Consider the following 22,143-nt stretch of genomic DNA (forward strand, 5'->3'; position numbering starts at 1 on the left):
CAGGGAGACGGGGAGCAGCTTTTCTCGCCCCGGAGGACGGGGGCGGCTGATCCGCGTAACTCGGGGACTGTCTGTAGTTCATGAATTAGGGACCTTATCTAATGAGATTTCAGAGGCTTCTGCATAGATTAATCTTTTTATCAACCCAATGGGACTCAGTGCTCAGTCTAGAAGATTACCATCAGAGATGCTTAGTTTTACAGTTCTCAAACTGTGGATTTGTGTCTCCAGAGATATTCTTGATAACAGCAAAAATGTGTTTAAATATTTAGAGGTGAGTATTAACAGACCTCAACCCTACTGTATTTCTGCAAATTTGTGTACACAGAGTCAATCCCTTATCTCTCTCTAAAAGTGCAAGATTTCAAAAAGTTCAATGAATATAAGCCAATATTTTACATTTCGCTGACATAGTCAATTAAATTTTTAAAAATGTAATTTGAAAATATATATGAAAACAATTAACAAAAAACCCCTTGATTTAACTAAACTCAAAAATTCATATCTGTTTTGTTAAAATATTATGTTTGCTATTTAACAACAACAACCACCCAGAATATGTAACATTGTTTTAGTTGAATAAAACAATTTAAATGTCTGTCTGGTGATGGTCTCCTAATATAGCATGGCAAGAAAATCCTCCAAATATTAATGATTAACTTGTTGAACTGGAGATCGCTCACTTCCCAATGACTTCATAAGTATCTGCTTCAATTACCTTTGGTAAATGAAATAACCAAACAATCATTTTCTGCTATAGCCGTAAAACTAATCTGAAAAGTTTTCAAAATAAATCACTATTTAAAAATGTAGTATGTACCTTCTAAAAATGAAGCCTACGTCTATCTCTTAGTTGTGAAGAGTATGTATTAAAGTTATATGACAACCAACAAGAATACATATATAGAAAACCATGGCTAAATTGAGTCATCCTCAATCTTATTTAAATCAAATCCATACTGACACACATGACAAGCAGGGAATTCTCATCACTTGGCTTCAGAAGTTGCTGGTTTCAGCAAAGACACAGAAACCAAAAATTGAACTAGGCTCTTACTGTTGAGTGAAGGCCTTCTCTTGGGGTAGGTGTATTATGGTGACATATCTTTACCCAACTTTCCCTGCACGACTACATGTACCTCCCCCCTTATAGCCTGGGTTTCTTTGGCTGGCTGAATGATGGGAATACAGACTCTCAGTAGGGATGCAAACAACTACTCAACTAATTGACTATCTGACAAGCAAATGCTTATCAGATAGTCAACACACTATCCACTACCCACTAGTTGCTTCCCCCCCACACTTGTGGTCTCTATCAGAAAGAGGCAGCAAGGGGCGGGGGGAGAGAAGAGAGTGCTTCAAAGCAGCAACACGGCTGAGTCCCCAGCTGACCCCGGGACTCCATGCAACACTGCCTCTTTGAAACACTGTGGGTTCCCCCTCCCCCTTCCCACCTCCCCAGGCCAGCAGCATTATTGCACCAGGCTGCAAAAGACTACACTAACGCTCAGGGCAACAGCTCAGTCACCTGGACCTGTGTGATGTACCTGACATGACAACACACTCCAACTCAAGTGAAAGGAAAAACACAACCCACACACCAGTTGGATTCATTAAGTCCATAGGAATTGTGTACAGTGTAGCAATCACCCTACCTTTCTTCTCCCAATCTTCACCACAACCCCCATTCTCCTTTAAAACAAAAACAAAACAAAAAAGCCATCAACAACTACAACTTTAAAAATCCATAATCTGTATTTACACTAATCTGTCAGTGACTGATATACACAGTGTAGAGTCATTTTAACATCAAACCATCATATTTAACTATAATTTGCAAAACTTTTGCTAAGACTACTTCAAAATTTGACAGAGATCCTATTTTGCAACTCTTACATTTTATGTGTGGTACCTGTTGTTGCTAAAACAATGAGTCACAGCCATGTACTGAACTGTGTTTGATGGTACCTAGTACAATGGGGATCCAGCCTTAGTTAGCCTTTAGGCACTCCTGTCAAACTCCTTATTAATCATGTTTATAACACCACTCTCCCGTCAAATACACAGTCTCTGAAATTAACAGTAACAGAGCACAGTGCTGGTCTAGAATGCAGAATTAGGTGCAGTCATATATATCCCATATTGCAGGAGGAGGAAACTTTTGTTACGCAGACTTCTAAACCTATATTTAGACTAACCTGAAGCTATTTTTTAAAATTCTATCACGGATGCAAGGGAAATGACATAAAGGACACAAGCTATACTACTCTAACATTATCTTGACTCTCAGCTGAGGCTAATCTAATAAAGGAAAGAAACTAGTAGACACATTCAGAAAATTCACATTAACATTATATAGACTCCAGAAAGTTACTTACACCTTTGTCTGCTTCATCTCCAGATTTGTCCTCTCCTTCACCATCATCTGCCAGAAACACAAAACAGATCATTTAACTTGGGTAAGGAAAGCCTGTCCTCCCCCTCATACTGCAAGTTACAAGAACCCAGCACTATTATCATTGTCTATTTACTCACAGAGCATTGGTACAGCACCACAAAAAAGAACTAACTGGATATTCTCTCCCTTGTCTGGCAGCCCATTACAGGTCCTGTCCTTACCCTAAAGGTGAATATACAGCACCAGGATCTGAGTCCCCAGAGCATCGAGGCACCTCATAGCATACCACAGTAACAGCGAGGGTATGTCTATACTGCAAAGTTAATTCGAAATAACAGCCGTTATTTTGAATTAACTTTAATAGCGACTATACATGCAAACCGCTATTTCAAAATTAATTCGAAATAGCGGAGTGCTTAATTCGAATTTGGTAAACCTCATTCTACGAGGAGTAACGCCAACTTCGAAACAGCTATTTTGAATGCTGTGTAGACACTTAATTTGAAATAGGGGGTCTCTAGCCCTTCCCAGGGAGCCCTGGTGGCCACTCTGGGCACAACTAAGAAAACTTAACTCTCCTCTCCCCCAGCCCCGGAGCCATTAAAGGGGTAGACCCTGGCCACAGTGCCTGTGCCAGCTCCAAGGCACAGTGGCCCCAAAACATGAGCCAACCAAGCCACTAGCAACCAGCCCTCCACTGCTCCCCAGGAGCAGGCTGCCAGCTCCCAGGAGCCTGACAGGGGCTGGAGAAGGTGGGTGCCTTCCTAGTCCAGGGTGGAGATCAGGGACCTTATTTAGGTTGGGGGCGGGGGGAGATGCCCCTAACATCCATGATCTCTGCACTAGATGGAGGAACGCAGCCGTCTAGGGCAGGATAGCTGCCAGCCTGGTCACCAAAGGCCACATGCGAACCCAGGAGCAGTCTGCATGAAAATCAAGTTGGTCCGACAAGACCCCAACCCTGGGCCCTGAGCTTCCCCTCCCACTTCTTCCCCTTGCTTCCCCCTTTCAGGTTTCCCCCTCCCCCTCCCACTCTCTCTCTTCCCCTCTCACACCTCCTTTTCCCAGTCTCCACAGAGGTTCATCCCCCCGCCCCTCCCAGTTTTGTTCAATAAACCCAGTTTATATTTTTGAACATACGTGTCTTTTGTTTAACATCAGGAAGGGGGGCTAGGGAGGGGTAAGCGGAAGGACATGAGGGAGGAATGGGGCACAAGCCCCCGGTGAGGAGGACCGGGGTGGCTCTGAGGGCTCCTTGGGGTGGACACTCTCCCGCAGAGCCTCCTGGATCCTGAAAGCGCCCTGATGGACCCCCCAGATGGCAGCCTGCAGCAAGTGCAGCCGGCCTGCCCAGGGACAGCTCTGGCTCCATGTGGCCAAGTGCTGTGGTTTCCCGAGTGCGGGCACTGAGGGCACTCCAAGACAGGACTGCTTTGCTGTCCCTCATCGAGGTAGACAAGCAAGTGGGGAACCCTGAGAACTGTCTGTCCGGGGTGGGGGTAGGGTCCCTTTAAGCAAGGAGTTCAGTTAGCCTCAGGCAGCAGCCCTACACACTAAGTCCTAACTTGATGCCCTGCCGGCACTGGTTCCGGCCAGTTTTAACTTCGGTTCAGGGTCCACTCAGTGTGGACGCGCTATTTCAAAATAGTTTTTGTGTATAGATGCATTATTTCGAATTAGCTTAATTCAAATTAACTACTTCGAATTAAGTTAACTCGAATTAACACTGTAGTGTGGACATACCCTGACATATTGGAGACTCAGATGAAGGACCACTAAGTTTTAAGATCTAGATCTATAGCACTGGCTGTCAGTCAGTAAAGAGGAAATAGTCAGTGAAGACAGTCATGCTAGCTCTGAGTCTTATTAGTCTTAGAAAAAGAACTGTACCATTCTCTGTGTCGTCTCCTTCACTGTCAGTCTTTGCCTGTTTGCTGTCTGGTTCATCTCCACTTTGGGACTGTTTCCGCTTGCGCCCTCCTCCTTCAGTATCTGATCGCCCTCCTGAGCGGTTGCGGAAACTCCTCCTCTTGGGCTAGAAACACAAAGTTGAATGAGCACCTAAAAACATGTGTGACCCTTCCATCTAGATTATAACAGGATTTACTACATAAAATACAGCTAGATTGAGCAGTCTGCACTAAGGGTATCCAAAATACCATACATGGTTTCTTATCTCCCAAATAGTTAAGTTTTTCTAAAGAGAGTCTACTCAAACTATATCCTATTTGTACAGAGAAACCGCATACCAGTCTGTTGACTCTTTGAAAGGTGACAGTCAAATCTGACAATCAATGGAAAATGTACCGTTCTAACAGGAAGTGCATATTTCACAGCTAACCCCAGTGCTCCTGGATTAACAATGCACAAGATGCCTTTTAAGGGTAACTAAATGAGTAAAAAGCAAAGTAACAAAGGTGTTAGAAGAACAAGTAGCTTGACGGTTCTTACCATAAGAACGTTCAGATGCCACGGCACTGTACTCATTCTGTTTCTTTGCCTGGCAACTCCATATGGCATGTTACCATACCTTCCCATTCCTGGCATTCCCATCATGCCATAGTCATAGTCACCATAGTCTCCGTAGTCTCCATAGTCACCATAGTCCCCATAATCTCCATAATCCCCATAATCGCCATAGTCCCCATAATCGCAATAATCAGGGACAAGGGCTTGGGAGAAGAGAGAAGGGAGCCTGTTGGGGCAGGGACCACCCATGCTCCGCCCACCCATGTAGTTCAACTCATTCCAGCGTGCAGATAGTCGCTCAGTACTTGAAGATGGCATGAAGCGGTCCGTGCGGTTGAAAGCATTTAGACGTGCCCGATTTTGAATCCGATTCTGGCCCCTCCCTCTAATGAGACCATAGCCATTTCCTCTGTTGCCGGCCTGATTCCTGCGGCTGTCAAACTGGCTTCCAAAGGAATCGTTCCGATCAGTTCCAACTTCGCCATAATCATAGCCAGCTCTGTATAGATCACGGTCGTTCATTGAAGACCTTGAGTCATAAGACTCAAAAGACTCAAACCTGAAAGAGCTGCACAGCAAGCAAGGAATCCAGTGAGTAGCTAATAAAGTGCAGAGTCATGCTCTGCCAAACATAAAAGAAACTGAGAAATTTATATACAGATTTAATGTGGGTTAAAACTAGCATCAGGACACAAAAACTGAAGATGCAAAAAATGAAAAAATACAATGGCCCCTTGCTGAATTATACGTTCTCACAGGAACTACACTGACCTTAGGGAGACTTGAGAATTGAACTAAAAATTTGCAAAGTTTGCAGTACAAATATGTCTGATCAGAAATATGTCTGAATAAGTTTCTCACTTTTAATTTTATCTTTTGAGTGGGCACTTGCTGATCCTTCAGTCAAAAACTGGTGAGTTTATCCACCTTTATCCCATAGGGTATGTCTACACTACAGCGTTAATTCGAGTTATCTTAATTCGAAATAGTTAATCAGAATTAAGCTAATTCGAAAAACTGCATCCACACTGAGTGGACAGTGATTCGGATTTAAGGCTGGCCGGAACCAGGTCGGGGTAGGGCATCAGGTCAGCAGTGTCTTTGTGTGGCTGTTGCCTGAGGCTATCTGAGGCTTGTGCTTAAAGGGACACAGATCCCCGCCCCCTTGGGCAGCTGGTTCCCAGGTGTCCCTGCTTGCTTGCCTACCTCGCTGAGGGACAGCAAAGCATTTGTGTCTCGGAGTGCTCTGGTTGTCCTCACTCGGGACACCAGAGCACTCTGCAACATGGAGCCAGAGCTGCCTCTGAGCACTCTGGTGCTTCTTGTGAACATGTTGCTGCAAGCCTGGCTGTACTTTCTGCAGGCTGCCATCCCGGAGGTCCATCGGGAGGCTGTCAGTATCCAGGAGGCCCTGCAGGAGAGCTTCCACCCTGAAGAGCACTCAGAGCCTCCCTGGTCTGCCCCACTGGAGGCTTATGCCTCAATCCTCCCTCACATCCTTCCACTTACCCCTCCCCCCAACCCCGCTTCCTGATGTCAAATAAAATACACATATTTTCATGAACACAAACTCTCTTTATTTAACAAAACTGGCCGGGGGGGAGGGGGATGAAACTCTGGTGAGAATGGGAAAAGGAGGCAGGAGAGGGGAAGAGAGAGGGTGGAGAGGGGAAACCTGGGTGGAGGGAGCTGGGAGGGGAAGCTCAGGGTTGGGGGTCTCGCCGGATCACCTTGATTTTCATGCTAACCTGCTCCTGGGATCACGTGGCCTTTGGTGGCCAGGCTGGCAGCTATCCTGCCACAGACAGCCGTGTTCCTCCATCTAGCATGGACATTGAGGGCATCCCCCCCCCCCAAAACCTGAGTAAGGTCCACCCTGATCTCTGCCCTGGACCAGGAAGGTGCCTGCCTTCTCCGGGTCCTGGCAGGCTCCTGGGAGCTGGCAGACTGCTCCTGGGGATTGGAGGAGAGCTGGCTGCCAGTGGCTTGCTGGTTCATGTTTTGGGGCCACTGGGTCAGGGGCAGTGATTGCTGGCTCTGGGCCGGCAGGCTTGGAGCTGGCACAGGCACTGTGGCAATAGTCTACCTCTTTAAGGGCTCCAGGGAGGGCGAGGGGGGGAGAGGAGTATTCTTGCTTGAGGCTAGAGTGGCCACCAGGCCACCCTGGGAAAGCTGGAGACCCCCTATTTCAAAATAAGTGTCTACACAGCACTTATTTCGAATTAGCTAATTCTAGTTTGATGTTACTCCTCATAGAATGAGGTTTACCAAATTCGAATTAAGCGCCCTGCTATTTTGAATTTAATTTGAAATAGCGGTTTGCCTGTGTAGACACTATTAAAGTTAATTTGAATTAACAGCTATTATTTCAAATTAACTTTGATGTGTAGACATACCCATACTGAGGTATAGCCAAGAGATCCCTTTTTTTCCCACTGCCAGCAAAAACACACAATAAACCAGGTACTGTACACAGATGCAGAAATAATAATAAACTGAAGAATTAGATGCAGAGGAACAAGAGAGCAAAAAATACCTGCCTGAAGTCGTGATGATAAATTTAGATTAATCGGCTAATTGAATAGTCACAATTTGCATCAACTATTCAATTAGTTCAGTGCTTCTCAAATGGTGTTCCATGGAACCCTGAGGTTCCGTGAGAAAATAAAATAGTTGCAGATTAAACACCTCACTTCAGCATCTTTTCATTAATAAAAGTAACTTTCTGTCCAACTAACTGTGAACAGAGAAACCAGAAAATATAGCATTATGAGGAACAGGAGTTGATAATCTGGGCATGAGAGATCAAGGCTGCATTTTATCCTAACATGTCTGTTTATAAGGAATTTATATTGGATCATTATCTTGGCTAGGGAAGGTTTCAAATCTAATTTGAAATTACAGCAATTTAAAAATGTTACAATCTCTGTGAAAAGTAAGAAGTGATAAGTCACCTTTCTTGGTCTTCCATTCCTTCCCCAGCTCCACCACTGCCTTCCTTAGACAGCATATCCAGACGCTGGTTTATTTTGGCTATGATGGAGTCAGAGTTCTCATTCGCCACAGTTTCTGTACTGTAAGTTGCAACTGGCATACTGGTGTTGACATCAGCAGTCATGCTCATGTCAGTAGTTTTGGGAGTCTCCCAGGTAGTGGTGGTGGCAGCAGCAGCAGCAGCAGCAGCTGCTGCTGCAGCATAATTGTACGAGGCAGCTGTAGTAGAGCCGGTGGTTTGGGTGCCATAATAATCATAGTTTTCATAGCCTTGGAGAAAGAGAAAATAAAATGGTATACACCATCACAGCAATATAGGCTCATGGAAGGAGTTTGGAGTCTAACAAACTCACTCTACCAGTCAAGTTTGCAGCTGATCTTTACTATATGATGAAAACTTTTAAACTAGAACAAATATGGTCAGGTACTCTGTAAAGGAAAATCCAGTTTTTCTAAAACTACAGAAATCAAAGAAAGTATCTGTTGCAGTCAGCCAATTATCATGAACCAGTGTAGGATTATTCCAGAGCTTGGTCCAGCCTGGTTTTAAATGATACAAGAAAGATCTTGCACTATCATAAAGATTTGCTGTTATAATAATGTTCAGCATTCACACTGTAACACGCTGCTAGCATGCACTATCTATGTAGTAGGTTCCATCAAGTTCTACTAAAATTTGAGACCCCCTATGTTGTTGAGCTTGTAAAACATATCCAAGGATAAAACACAACATTAAATGTATGTTAAGACACTAACCAGAAAATTTGAAATTATGGGTCACAATTTGTTGTTCTAAGAACAACAAACTGCACTACAGCTACGTTCATGCCACTACTGGATATTGCTTATGCAAACCTAGCAACTCAATTTGGGATGCATATGACAGTACAGCAAATACTTATAATAGCACTACACACCCATAAGCTCTCAGCAACTAGGAATGTTAAGAAGCATGTAATTTGTTAATTGTGTAATCAAAAATTCTGTAGACTACTTGATTAATTGATAAGGGTTCTATTTGGAAATCATGGGGGGGAAGGCGGGCAAAGCCCGCCCACCTTCTAAAAGCCCCTCCCCAGCCTTATGGGAGGGACACTGGACCCATGTCCAATTAATTGCTTGGGACAAATAATGACAAAAGGATCAAGGAGCACGGGCTAAAGGTTCAAAATAAGGGAGCCGGATGGGGACACCGAGCAGAGAACCCCGGACAGCGCCCACTGCTCCTCAAAGCTATTGAAGGAGCCAGTGGACGCCGCCCAGAGGAACTCTGCCCAGATTCGTGAAACCAGGGAGGAACGGAAATAGGCCCCACAGTCGCAGAGAACCCCCTCGTCCAACATCCTGCTCCTGGTATTATAGATGGTGGTCTTTGCTAGGGCCAGGAGCAGGTTGACGAGGAGGTCTCGCGACTTTGTGGGGCCATGGGTAGGGTGTGCATACAGGAAAAGGTGAGGGGAGAAGTGCAGCCAGAACCCCAGTAAGAGGTTCTGGAGGAGCCAGAATAGGGGCTGCAACCTGGCACATTCAAGGTAGGCATGCGCCAGGCTCTCCCTCACGCCGCAGAAGGGGCAGGTGTCTGGGATGGGGGTAAACCGCACCAAGTACATGCCAGTGCTCACGGCTCCATGAAGGAGCCGCCAACTAATGTCCCCGATGGGCCGTGGAATTAGATCAGAATAGATGCTGGCCCATCGGGGTTCCCCTCCCTCTACGGGTCTTAGGTAGTCCCGCCACTTGGTATCGGGGCGGGACACAAGGGTGGGGAAATGCAGGGTGTGGAGCACGAGCATGTACAGATGTTGTCTTGGCGCGGCTCGAAAACAGACCGGCTGCATATTTTGCAGCCGGCTGGGGGTCCAGGGATGGGGAGGCCAGGGGGGGCCCGCGGAACAGGGGCCCGATAATAAGGGACAGAGGTTTTGCAGGGGGGAGGGGGGCGGGGCGTACCCTCTCGCAGGGCTCGCTGTAGGAAATCGAGAGCGGGCCACGGCAAAGCCGCCTTCACCTCCTGGAGTAGGCGCAGGGGGGTTCGAGGGGTGGAGAGCCCCATGCACCGAGCGAGCGCCCGGGGATCCACCCAGTCCCCCCCGTCGTAGTCCAGGAGGTCTCCGACCATGGTGGTTTCTGCCAGGATCAGCCTCCATAGCCAACCAACTAAAAATTTTACTTGCAGAGCTTTGTGGGGGGAAGGGAGGGAGAGGCACAGGGGTTATTGTGTGTAGTCAATAAGCACCTGCTTATCAGTTAATCGTTTAAATTGACTACACTATCACACTCCTAACAGCTACAAGCAGTGCATTGACTCATCAAGCCAGGGCTGTACTAGTTTTGAAAAGAAAATACATTCTGAGCACTGTACTGTACTTAAAATACAAGCTTCCTCTCATTACTACTTCTGACCTGCAATACCTTCTGCAATGCCAATCTTAGGGCTTGAGTGAAGGGCTGCCAAATGATCATCAAGAACATGCTCCCCAAAATCCCTCCATTCTATTATGCCTACAATAAACTTGACAACTTTAGACCACTGATGCCACTGCCTACTCACAGGACCAAAATGGTCTAATTTCCTTGTACTTCCCTATCTGTCTTATCCATCTGTTGTCTCCTGTCTTAGACTGCAAACTCTTTGGGGCAGGAACTATCTTTTTGTTCTATGCTTGTACAGAATGTAATATAAAGGTCTATAACTAGGGCTTTTAGGCTCTGATAAACACAAGTAAGAGATTCTTCCCTATTGACTTTTCCAGAGATGTAGAGCCTTCCATGCTACACAATCGCCTCTTTTTTAAAGTGAAGACTAGAGAAAAAGATGACTGAAAGTTGTAATAATTAGTTTTTCCCAAATTAAGGCACAAACCCAGTTTAAAAATACTTCAAACCACAGCCAATTACACCCAGAGTGAAAAGGTAAATTCTAAACCCCAAACAAGGATTTATTATGAGAACAAAGACAAATCCTTTAGCACAGGGTTTCTCAAACACCACTGCACCACAAACTCCTGACAAAAAAATTACTACATGACCTCAGGAGTGGGGACAAAAGCCTAACTCTGCCCAACATACACTGCCATGGGCAGGGAGGCCAAAACTAAAAGCCTGAGCCCCATCATCCAGGGCTACAGCTTCCACCCTGTGTAGTGAGGCTCAGGCTTCGGCCTTGGGCCCTAGCAAGTCCAACACTAAGCCTGGCAACCCCAATACAATGAGGTCGTCCTGATCCACTTTGGGGTTCTGGCCACAATTGGAGAACTACTGCTTAGGCCAGGCCTAGGCAAAATATGGCCTGTGGGCCCAATCCGGCATGCCAAACCACCAGATCTGGCCCGCAGATGCTGCAGGGAGCCCAAGGCTCCCTGCTTGCCTCATCCCATCCACACAGTGCTCAGAAATATGGTTCCAGAGCAGTTTGACTTTAAAAACTGAGCCCGGAGGACAGAGGGGGAAACTTTAGGAGCTGCTCCCGCCTCCAGCACAATCCCATTGGCTGGCTTCTCGCCAAAAACTAGTCAATAGAGCTGCCTGTTTCAATAACAGGCAGCCATGAAGCAGCACAAGGGGTTCATAGTTATTCACAGAACAAACAGCTGAGCCTGTGCGGATGTGGGGGAGGAGCAGGTAGGGAGGCTGATTCTGGAAGGGGCTGCTGGCTGGCAAGTTTTGTTGCCAGAGCCTGCATCTGGTACCCCGGCCCCTCCCTTCCCCAACCCTCTGCCCACGTACTCCTCATACCCAAATCCTCTGTCCCCTATCCTGCACCCATGCCTCCTCCCAGATCCAGCATCCCAATCCACTGCCCCAGATCACATCCCCTCCTGACCTAGCTCACAACCCCACCCCTGCACTCCAATTCCCTTCCCTACATCACAATCCAATGCTTTGCACCCCCAGTCCAGTGCCCCAGGTCACAAATGTCTCCTTCACCCGAACTCTCTCTCACCCCAAAAGCTCCCTTCTGCACCTAACCTCTATCCCATACCCTGCACCTATATTAATATTATATTAATATAATATTCCATATTAGTATTAGAGGAAAGTGCAGCCCTCGACCACTTTCCAAATTCTTGGAGTGGCTCTGCATCAGAAATTATTGTCCACCCTTGGCTTAGACAGATACAGCTATGTTTAATGCACATAATCTAGGTGTAATTTTTAATGTCAAGAGCATAGTCCTAGCTTTTGAGGGGAAAGGTTTGTTACCCAGGCTCATTACTATTCTGGCTTGAAGCCAAACAGTGCAGAATAACAAAGCAAAGTATAAATGAGTGAATTGGGAGAACTGACCTTGGTATTGCAGTCAACTCAAGAAATTAAACAGAGTATAAAGAGACATTAACACAAAAATAATGCATTTATAAGACATACCTTGCCAATTTGCTGCATTTGTTGCATATGTACCTATGGGATGAAAAGGCAAAAGCATTATATCAACATCAGATGAATCACCCAATTCCACTTACAAAGCCTCCCTCAATGTCATTCAATTTAATGCTTACAAAAATATCCTTTCATATAAAGCAGGAAGGAAAAAGCTCTCCAAAGTACTGTCTTATGAAAATATAACAAGTAATTGGAGAATTAAATGGAAAATTGTATTATGTGGGAAATAGCTCTGATTTATTTCAAGAGAAAGGCGGTGATACAGAAATAATATACTATTACACTCAGACCTTCCAGTCACAAAAATAAATATATTCTTCCGCAGCTTATTATTCAAAAAATCTGTTGGTTTAATAAATATTATTAATCTTTAGCCTATGTTCACCATTGGCAGACCTAAGATTATTAGCTTCCTCCAGTTCTATTAACACTCCTTTAAAGCAGTTCTTTACAAAAAGGAACTCTAAAAATGTAGGATTGCTTCACAAGCACAAATCAGTTTTCAGGTTTCTCAGCAGAAGCCACATAAGCAACCACAGAAGTTAGGCTGCAACTTACTAAGAACTCCAGTTTCAACAATCTCTTATTGGCAAGACCATAATGCACAGGGGTCGACAAACTATGGAAAACCCTACTTGCCAGACAAAAAAAGGGACTCGCCACCCTCCCCCACAAAAAGTGGTTTTTTAATGGCATAAATTCCCAATAAGAATAAGAACAGTAATTACTTATAACTTATTAGTAATTACTATCACCCAGGTTATTAATAAATATCTTATAACCCTCTACCTTTTCTCTCTGCTGCCATGTCTCCTCCCCTTGCTCCATCAGCTCCCCTGGTGCTTGCTGCCCCCCAACCCCTCACCCTGTGCTGTCCTGACTCCTGCCCTTCTCACTGCCCTCAGCCTGCCTGAGACCTGCCCCTCTCCGCCAGCCCTTCTCTCTGCCCTGTGCCCACTCCTCCAGTAGACCCACTGATCGTGTGAGCTACCCCTCCTCATCCCCTCTCCTAAAACCTCCCTCTACACACCTGCCCTGCCTCTCTCCTCTGGTGCTGGTTTTTCCCATGCAGTTGTCTGCCCTTCTGCTTCACCCCTAGAATCCCATGGCACCTGCCCCCTCCTGGTGTCTCCCCCTTCTTACTGCCCCTGCCCCCTTTGCTCTCTTTTTCCCCCGATACCCACCCCCTCTGCCCCATTCCCCTCATGCCCGTGCCCTCACAGATGCCTTGCTCCATCCCCGCCTTCCTCATGCCTACCCCTTCTTTCAAGCCTTGCCTTCTCCCAGCACCTCCCCCTCCCCCTCCCGTCCCCAGTGCCCTTACCCTCTCCTCTCCCAGCATTACCCTGTCCCCCCTCCCACTGACACCTCCCCATCTGCCCTTTTCCTCATTGTCTGCACATGGCCCCCTGGCATTTGTCTCTCCTGCACCCCTGTCACTTGGTGCCTTCCCCTTTCTTATTATTATTCTTCTCCTGACCTCTTCCCCTCAGCACAAGCCTCTTCCCCATATTTTTCCCCTCCCCACGGGCCAGCTCTAGGTTTTTTGCTGCCCCAAGCAAAACATTTTTGCCCCCCACCCCCTTTGGTGTTGTCTTTTACACATGTTTGCATTTTGCAATGTTTTTTTTGTTTTGTTTTCTTTTTTGTCCCGGCATTTTAGCCCAATAAATAACAAATAGCATTTTCATTCGTTTTTTTCCATAAAGGCAAAGGCGCTTCAAGTGAACTTCCCTTTTCACTGCCCTGTCCAGCCCCTCCCTATGGGCAAGCACCCTTCACTACCGACCCACAGGGGGAGCAGGGTGCAGGGACAGCACAAAGCCAGAGGGGTGCAGGGAACAGTGGGCGAGTACGGGGGTGGCACGGGGAACGGGAGGCACAGAGCCAGAGGGATGCACGGATCGGGGGTAGCAGGGTGCGATGGAGGCATGGGGAATGGGATGCAGGGAACGGGAGGGGCAGAGGGATTGGGGTCTAGGGACAGTGCCGACAGAGGGATGCAGTCTAGACATACCCTAACAGGAACAAAACACTCTGAAATGTCTTGCTTTTATCTCCTCAATTCAGATGGATGACAAGACGGGGGATATAATGAGTTTAAGTAGTAGGAACCTTATCTAGCAAATACTTGAGCACATATTTAACTTTACTACAGTATGTTGCCCACTGAATATAGTACCCAAACATTCGCAGAATCAATGCCTAGGTGTGGAAAGCAACCTTCCAATATAAGAGACCAGGAATATGATGGGAAGGTGGAAGGATGGACAGACACCACCACAGAACAGAAGTGAGTAGTCCTGTTTTTCAAGAAATAAACAGTGTCAATATTTAAACAATAAATAAATAATAATAATAATAGAGGAAAAAAGCTATAAGCCAAAAATGAAGGATGCTACACTTTCAGTTGCAGAACATTAGAAAGGAAGAGGCATAAAACAAGTTATTTAAAAAAAATGCAATTCGCCATTACCAGCTTGCAATGTCACTCTGAAATTTACCTTGAGCATTGGTGGCTGCAGTACTCCAGGTGCCATAACCTATAGAAAGAAACAAGCATATTAAGCTACTATAACAGTGGCCAGCAACCAGTATACTGGGATCTACTGGTAAATCTTGGAGCCTTTGACAGGTGATCCTGACAGGTTTGGCGGGGAGGCTTTCAAGTGCCAGCACTTCATCTGCCCCTCTCAGCACTGACCTGCTGTTGCTGAGAAGCTGCCTCCCAGCCCCGGGGAGCCTTTTGTTTGCTGTGCAGGGTACAGGAGGAAGAGGAGAGGGCACTGATGTCAGGCACCTCCACCCACCCTGTACCCCATCTCCACAGAGCGGGTGGGGGGCATTGATGGAGAGAGTTTGCTGGCTGCTTTTGGAAGTGGTGCAGGGCCAGAGTAGGGGTAAGCCTGCACCACCACCCAGAAACCACGTGTGGTAAGTAATGCCCACCTGGAGGCTGCATTCCAAATCCCCGCCCCAGTCCTGAACCCCTCATGCATCCCAAACCCCTGCCCCCAACCTTCCTCCCAGAGCCTGCACCCTGAACCCCCTTCTGCACCTCAACTCCTTGCCCCAGGCTCAGCTTGGCACCCCTCCCACACTCCAAATCCTTTAGCCCAAGGCCAGAGTCTGCATCCCCCTCCTCCGAACCCTAGCCTGATAAAAGTGAATGAGGACTGGGGAGGGATGCAAAGGGGGGGGGCCTCGGAGGAAGGAGGTAGGGCAAGGGTGTTTGGGTTGCAGGTAGATTTTGGATTGCACTTAAATTCAAAAAGTGATCTTATGCTTAAAAAGACTGGAAACCACTGTACTATAAGGACATGCTACTCTTTCCTAAGGCTCTTGTACAATGAAGGCTACCCTAGTGACTAGCATTAAAGGGTGGCTTTTGTTTCTTTCTTCGGTGGTTTAAGGGACTATTTTTGTTTGCAGATTTTTATTGTTTGGCATATGAAGCCCTGGATCTGTGATTTTAAAAAACTACTGCTAAACACAAAGATACATAATAAGAAGTGAAAGCAGAAACATTGAGAAGTTTAAAATACTCTACATTTTACAGGATTCCCCCCCCCCCCAAAATAAGCAATCACAGGAGACTCCTGAGATGCAACTGCCCAAGTTCTGACCCCCCACACTTACAACCATTTTTGTAACAACCATTAATTTCCCCATATATGGCAGCTGTTCCAAACCCCCAATCATTTCTATTGACCTTTTCTGAACCTTTTCCAATGGCAATATATCTTTTTTGAGATGAGGTGACCACATTTGTACATAGTAGTCAAGAAGTGGGAGTGCCATGGATTTATAGAGAGGCAATAAGATATCTGTTTTACTGTCATTCCCCTTTTAAAATTATTCATAACATTATGTTTGCTTTGACTGGTGATGCACATTGAGTGCATGTTTTCAGAGAGCTATCCACAATGACCTCACAATCTCTCTACACAGCTATATTAGTCCCCATCACCTTGTATGTGTAGTAGGGATTATTTTTTCCAATGTACATTATTTTACATCAGGACTACTTAACTTTGGAAGCCCTGGGAGCCATACTGATACTCACAGCACACGCTGAAGACTGCAACTTAAGTGTGATTGCATATATATACACAACTATATGCAAACAGCTTCTTTCACAGCGACAGGCACGAATACAAAGATTAAGGCAAAATGACACAACACGCAGGCCCCATTTAAGTCAGTTCTATTGATATTAATAAAAAAGATATTTACCCAATTTCCACCCATAGTAAAACATTTTTAATGAGCAATGACAGTCCAGGAATTTAACTACTAAAACGCATCTCAATAGAAGAACATTAAATTAACTACTTTTTTGTTTTGGCTCCACCCGCATAAACCCAAACTGTACCACAGGCCACAAACAGACCCTTGGGGGACCCCACTAGTTACCTCTCTCCACTCTGAAAACTTACCATTTATTCTTATCCTTTGTTTCCTGTCTTTTAACCAGTTATCAATCCATGAAAGCACCTTCTCTCTTATCCCATGCAATTTACTTAAGAGCCTTTGGTGAGGGACCTTGTCAAGGGCTTTCTGGAAATCTAAGTACACTATATACACTGGATTCCCCTTATTCACATATTGTTGACCCCCTCACAGAACTCTAGTAGATTAGTAAGACGTGATTTCCCTTTACAGAAACCATGTTGACTTTCCTCCAACAAATTATGTTAATCTCTTTCTGACAATTCTATTCTTTACTATAGTTTCAATCAATTTGCACAGTACTGATGTTAGACTTTCCACTCTTGTAACTGCCAGGAACACTTCTAGAGCCCTTCTTAAATATTGGCCTCACATTAGCTATCTTCCAGTCATTAGGTACGGAAGCTGATTTAAAGGACAGGTTACAAACCACAGTTAATAGTTCCGCAATTTCCCATTTGAGTTCTTTCAGAACTCTTGGATGAATGCCATCTGGTCCTGATGACTTGTTACCGTTCAGTTATCAATTTGATCCAAAATCTCCTCTAATAACACCTCAGTCTGGGACAATTCCTCAGATTTGTCACCTACAAAGAATGGCTCAGGTTTGGGAATCTCCCTAATATCCTCAGCTGTGAAGACTGAAGCAAAGAATTCATTTAGCTTCTCTGCAATGATTTTATCATCTGAGTGCTCCTTTAGCATCCTGATCGTCCAAGGGTCCCACTGGTTGTTTAGCAAGCTTCCTGCTTCTGATGTACTTAAAAACATTTTGCTTTCTGAGTTTTTGTCTAGCTGTTCCCCAAATTCAAGAACAGTTAGTCAGAATGCTACAAATCACACTGAAGTGACCATATACACTCAGATAATACATGTTGTTATCTTGCTGAAGAAGCCATAGAAGGCAAAAGACTGGTTTTCCTCTCTGTTTCTTTTTGGCTACCAATCCTATTACTAATTTAGAAAAAGCCAATGTAATTTTTACCCTAGAAATCAAGTAATTTTTCTCTTCTCAATTCTGGATTCCACCCTTTCCTCAAAACATTTAGGATGGGATTTTTGAGTTCTGCACGCTTCGTCAGGAGCATACGGGGCCATAAACACTGCCCTTTCCCTCTGTAGGCAAGGCTTGTAGAGACTCTTGCCTCTAATTTAGTTTCACAAGTCCATATTTCTCAAAGAAGACTTAAGGAAAATGTATTTTAAAAATATATAAATTCATTTAAGACTAAAGGATTGAATCCTCTATTCTAAAACTCCCTTTAGAACATGAATACCGAGAATTTTCCCTACCTTAAAGTTAACTTAACTAAATCTACACTTTCATAAGGATAAATCCACACTGATATTACTAAACAAAGAAAAAACCCTCAGAGTCTAAAATAAATTGCCAAGAGGAGCTTAGAAAGAATTACTGCTCCTATTATAATTGTTATATGTCAGTAAGAAAGTACAAGTTGTACCTCCTTGGTCCAGCACCCCTGGGGTCACAGATGAGGGATTTTGCCAGACCATAGAAGATAATTTCTTGGCCCCCATCATTGCCCCCCCCAACCATGGCATCGCTGCCAGCCTCTCAGGTGGCTTCCCTCTGCTGCTGGCCCCTCCGCACACAGGGCTCCTGGCTCCATTACGGCAGCTCCACAACCCCAGCACCAGGCTGCCAGCCCCACAGGGCAACAATCACATCAGGGAAGTCTGTTGGGCACTAGTGGGGCATATAACAGCCCCACTCCTGGATTTGCAGCCCTGCTGCAAGACAGCCCTGCAGTAAGGCTCCTGGCTCCAAGAGGCAACTGTGCTGCCTCCTAGTCCTGCCGTTCAGCTGAGCTGATTGGCAGCAGACAGGCTACTCGGTGGCCCACTGTCTCCAGGTTTCGCCGTGCAATTTCGCTGCTGCACTCCAGCCCCACTGCCTCGCAGCCCCTGCATCCCACTCCCCGTAGTGTTGGCATCAGGCAGCAGCCCTAATACTGGGTCCTAGTCCTTCTGCAGGGCTCTTAGGGTATGTCTACACTACAAAGTTAGTTCGAACTAACAGACGTTAGTTTCAATTAACTTTCATAAGCGCTACACTAGCACTCCGCTAGTTCGAACTTAATTCGAACTAGCGGAGCGCTTAGTTCAAACTAGGTAAACCTCATTTTACAAGGACTAAGCCTAGTTAGAACTTACTAGTTCGAATTAAGGGCTGTGTAGCCCCTTAATTCGAACTAGTGGGAGGGTAGCCCTCCCCAGCTTTCCCTGGTGGCCACTCTGGGCACCACCAGGGAAACTCGTATGCCCCCCTCCCGGCCCCGGAGCCCTTAAAGGGGCACGGGCTGGCTACGGTGCCCGTGCCAGGTGCAAGCCTGCCAGCACCCAGCCAGCAGACCCTGCACCTGGCACGCCATGAGCCAGCCACCCGATGCCCCCCAGCCCTCCACCTCTTCCTGGGACCAGGCTGGCGGCTCTCGGGAGCCTGGCCAGGACCGCAAGAGGCGGGCACCCACCTGGTCTAGTGCAGACATCGTGGACCGCGTCCATGAACTCCACACTAGGCACAGGAAAGTGGCCGTCTAGGGCAAGAGAGCTGCCAGCCTGGCCACCCCGGAGCAGGTTGGCATGAAAATCAAGGTGGTCCACTGAGAGCCCCAACCCTGAGCCCTGAGCTTAGAATGGCCATACTGGGTCAGACCAAAGGTCTATCTAGCCCAGTAGCCTGTCTGCCAACAGCAGCCAACCCTAGGTACTCTGGAGGTGATGGACCAAAGACAGTGACCAAGCCATTTGTCTCGTGCCATCCATCTCCAGCCTTCCACAAACAGAGGCTAGGGACACCATTTCTACCCCCTGGCTAATAGCACTCAATGGACCCAACCTCCATGACTTGATCTAACTTCTCTTTAAACTCTGTTCTAGTTGTAGCCTTCGCAGCCTCCTGCAGCAAGGAGTTCCACAGGTTGACTATTTGCTTTGTGAAGAACAACTTTCTGTTTTTAAGCCTGCTACCCATTCATTTCCTTTGGTGTCCTCTAGTCCTTCTATTATGGGAACTAATGGAGACCTTTTCTTGATGCACCCTCTCCACCCCACTCATGCTTTTACAGACCTCTATCCTATCCCCCTCAGTCTCCTCTTTTCTAAACTGAAAAGTCCCAGTCTCTTCAGCCTCTCTTCATATGGGACCTGTTCCAAACCCCTGATCATTTTAGTTGCCCTCCCCCTCCCACCTCTTTTTCCCAGTCTCCCCCAGTTTTGTTCAATAAAGAGAGATTCTATTTTTGAACACACGTTTTCTTTATTTTGTACATCAGGAAGGGGGGCTAGGGAAGGGTAAGTGGAAGGAGGTGAGGAAGGAATGGGGTACGCACCCCCGATGGGGAGGACTGGGCTGGCTCTGCGGGCTTCTCGGGGTGGAAGTTCTCCTGCAGCCCCCCCGATTGCCCCCTCCCCCCAGATGGCAGCCTGTGGCAAGTGCAGCCAGGCTGATTGCCGAGTGCTGTGATGTTCCGCGTGTGGGCACTCAGGGCACTCCAAGCCAGGACTGCTTTGCAAGCGGGGAACCCTGAGAACTGTCTGTCCGGGGTGAGGGTCGGGTCCCTTTAAGCACAGCCCTCGGCTAGCCTGAGACAGCAGCTCCACGCTCTAAATCCTCATCTGATGCCCTGCCGGCACTGCTTCCGGTCATCCTTAACCTCTGTTCAGGGTCCACTCTGTGTGGACATGCTAGTTCGAATTAGCAAAACGCTAATTCGAACTAGTTTTTAAGTCTAGCTGTGCTAATTCGGATTAGCTTAGTTCGAATTAGTTAATTCGAATTAAGTTAGTTCGAATTAGCACTGTAGTGTAGACATACCCTTAGTGACCAGCCCTCCACCAGCACTCTCTGATCCTGGGACACCCGTGGCCCTGCCAGTCCAGAGGATGTTGCTAGACTAGGGATGTTAAATTTTAATTAACTAACTAACCGAATAATTTATGGGATTTCCATCCACTATTCGATTAGTCAATAAGAGCTTCCGCATTCCACCTTTGAAATGTACAACAGCCCCAGCCGGGGCTCTTGTGCATTTCAAAGTTGGAACACGGCAAGCATGGAGCCGGGGGCCAGCAGGGAGTCCCACTGACCCTGGGCTCCATGCCACTTTCAATTGTGAAATGCCCAATAGCTCCAGCTGGGGCTGTTGTACATTTCAAAGTTGTCTGCCGCTGTGGCCCTAACTCTTCCCATGAAGCTGGGGTGAATGGGCTGTTAAGCGGGCTCCCACCAGTAGCCCCACCTCTTCTCCCCCTTTGCTGCCTCTTTGTGATGGAGGCAGCAAGGGGGAGGGGAAAGCAACTAGTTGACTAGTGTGTTGATAATCACTAACATCCCTATGCCAGACCAGGGAGGTTCAACCTGTACATCTCTAAATGCTCCTGTAGTGCTCAGTATGGTGCTACAGCAAAATGGGAATTGTCAGATTAAAAGTCAAGGATATTTACAAGTCTACAAGTTTTGATGTTTACTTTTGATGATTCATCATCAAATTTAATCTGTTCACATTATCCATCTCTTTCAGGATGAACTTTAGTTTCACTTCAGTTCAGCAGTTTCACTTTTCAGGTTTTTTTTTTTTATATACACTAGAATTAGGCTGCTCTGTTTGGGCTGCATATGGGACATTGCAAGGAAGGTTTAAACCCAGTCCAAAACACAAAAGTACATTTTTTTAAAGTTAATGATAAAGCCTGAAACCTATAAATGATATGTGTACACAGATAACTAGGACCACAGACCCTTAGTTTTGAAGTCCACCACTTTAGCAGACAGAAAATAATTCTCTTATAAATATGAAAAAATAAAAGGGGAAGAGAGGAGCAAATATTTGTATTGCAATGAAACCTGCAGAGCCCAAATTAGATTAATGACCCACTTTTCTATGCACTCTCTATTCAGAATTTGAGACAAAGCCTGAGAGAAGAAAGAGCCACAGAGCAGAAAGTGACTTGCCTATGTTCACAGCAGGTGAAGCAGCTGAGCCAAACAAAGACCCCAAATCTGAAATCCTAGGCATTGCCTTAGTCACTCGACTACAATACTGTAATACATAGAAAATTAGCTCACAAGTCAAAAAATCACTAGCATGGGTTTAATACAAATGTCAAATTAAAGCTTGCTTTGCAGTATATGCAAAATGTACAAAACCACAAAAGACCTAAGTAGCTGTACAACAGGGGTGGGGAACCTTTTTTGAGTCAGGGGTCACTGACCCACAGAAAAATCAGTCACACAAGTGAGAAGCAAAACCAACAAAACAGCAACAAAAACAAAAAATTCCCCTCACTGACATGGCAGGGGGGACTGGAGCACTAGTATGGGCTCCCCAATGCTGGAGGGAGCTCTGAGTCTTGGGGGCCAGATTCAGGCCAGCCAGGAACTGGATGTGGCCCCCAGGCCTTAGGGTCCCCACCTCTGCTCTACA

General features: G+C 46.2%; 1 protein-coding gene across 4 annotated transcripts in view; it reads right to left on the reverse strand.

Moving 5' to 3' along the window:
• The window catches only part of AKAP8 (A-kinase anchoring protein 8), a 55,570-nt gene that overhangs the window by 27,427 nt on the left and 6,000 nt on the right, over nt 1-22,143 (reverse strand). For all 4 annotated transcript variants that reach the window (XR_012896641.2, XM_075902147.2, XM_075902145.2 and 1 more), the window contains exons 2-7: nt 14,749-14,787; nt 12,230-12,262; nt 7,822-8,131; nt 4,850-5,435; nt 4,289-4,433; nt 2,381-2,425 (exon numbers count right to left, since the gene is read on the reverse strand). Coding sequence is in view for 3 of the 4 variants with exons in the window: in XM_075902147.2 (XP_075758262.1) it covers nt 2,381-2,425; nt 4,289-4,433; nt 4,850-5,435; nt 7,822-8,131; nt 12,230-12,262; nt 14,749-14,787 (1,158 nt within the window). In the remaining variant the exon portion in view is untranslated. The remainder of the gene's footprint in view (nt 1-2,380; nt 2,426-4,288; nt 4,434-4,849; nt 5,436-7,821; nt 8,132-12,229; nt 12,263-14,748; nt 14,788-22,143) is intronic.

The sequence above is a fragment of the Pelodiscus sinensis genome, chromosome 31 (genome assembly GCF_052426305.1).
Source record: "Pelodiscus sinensis isolate ZL-2025 chromosome 31, ASM5242630v1, whole genome shotgun sequence".
Taxonomy (NCBI): Eukaryota; Metazoa; Chordata; order Testudines; family Trionychidae; genus Pelodiscus; species Pelodiscus sinensis.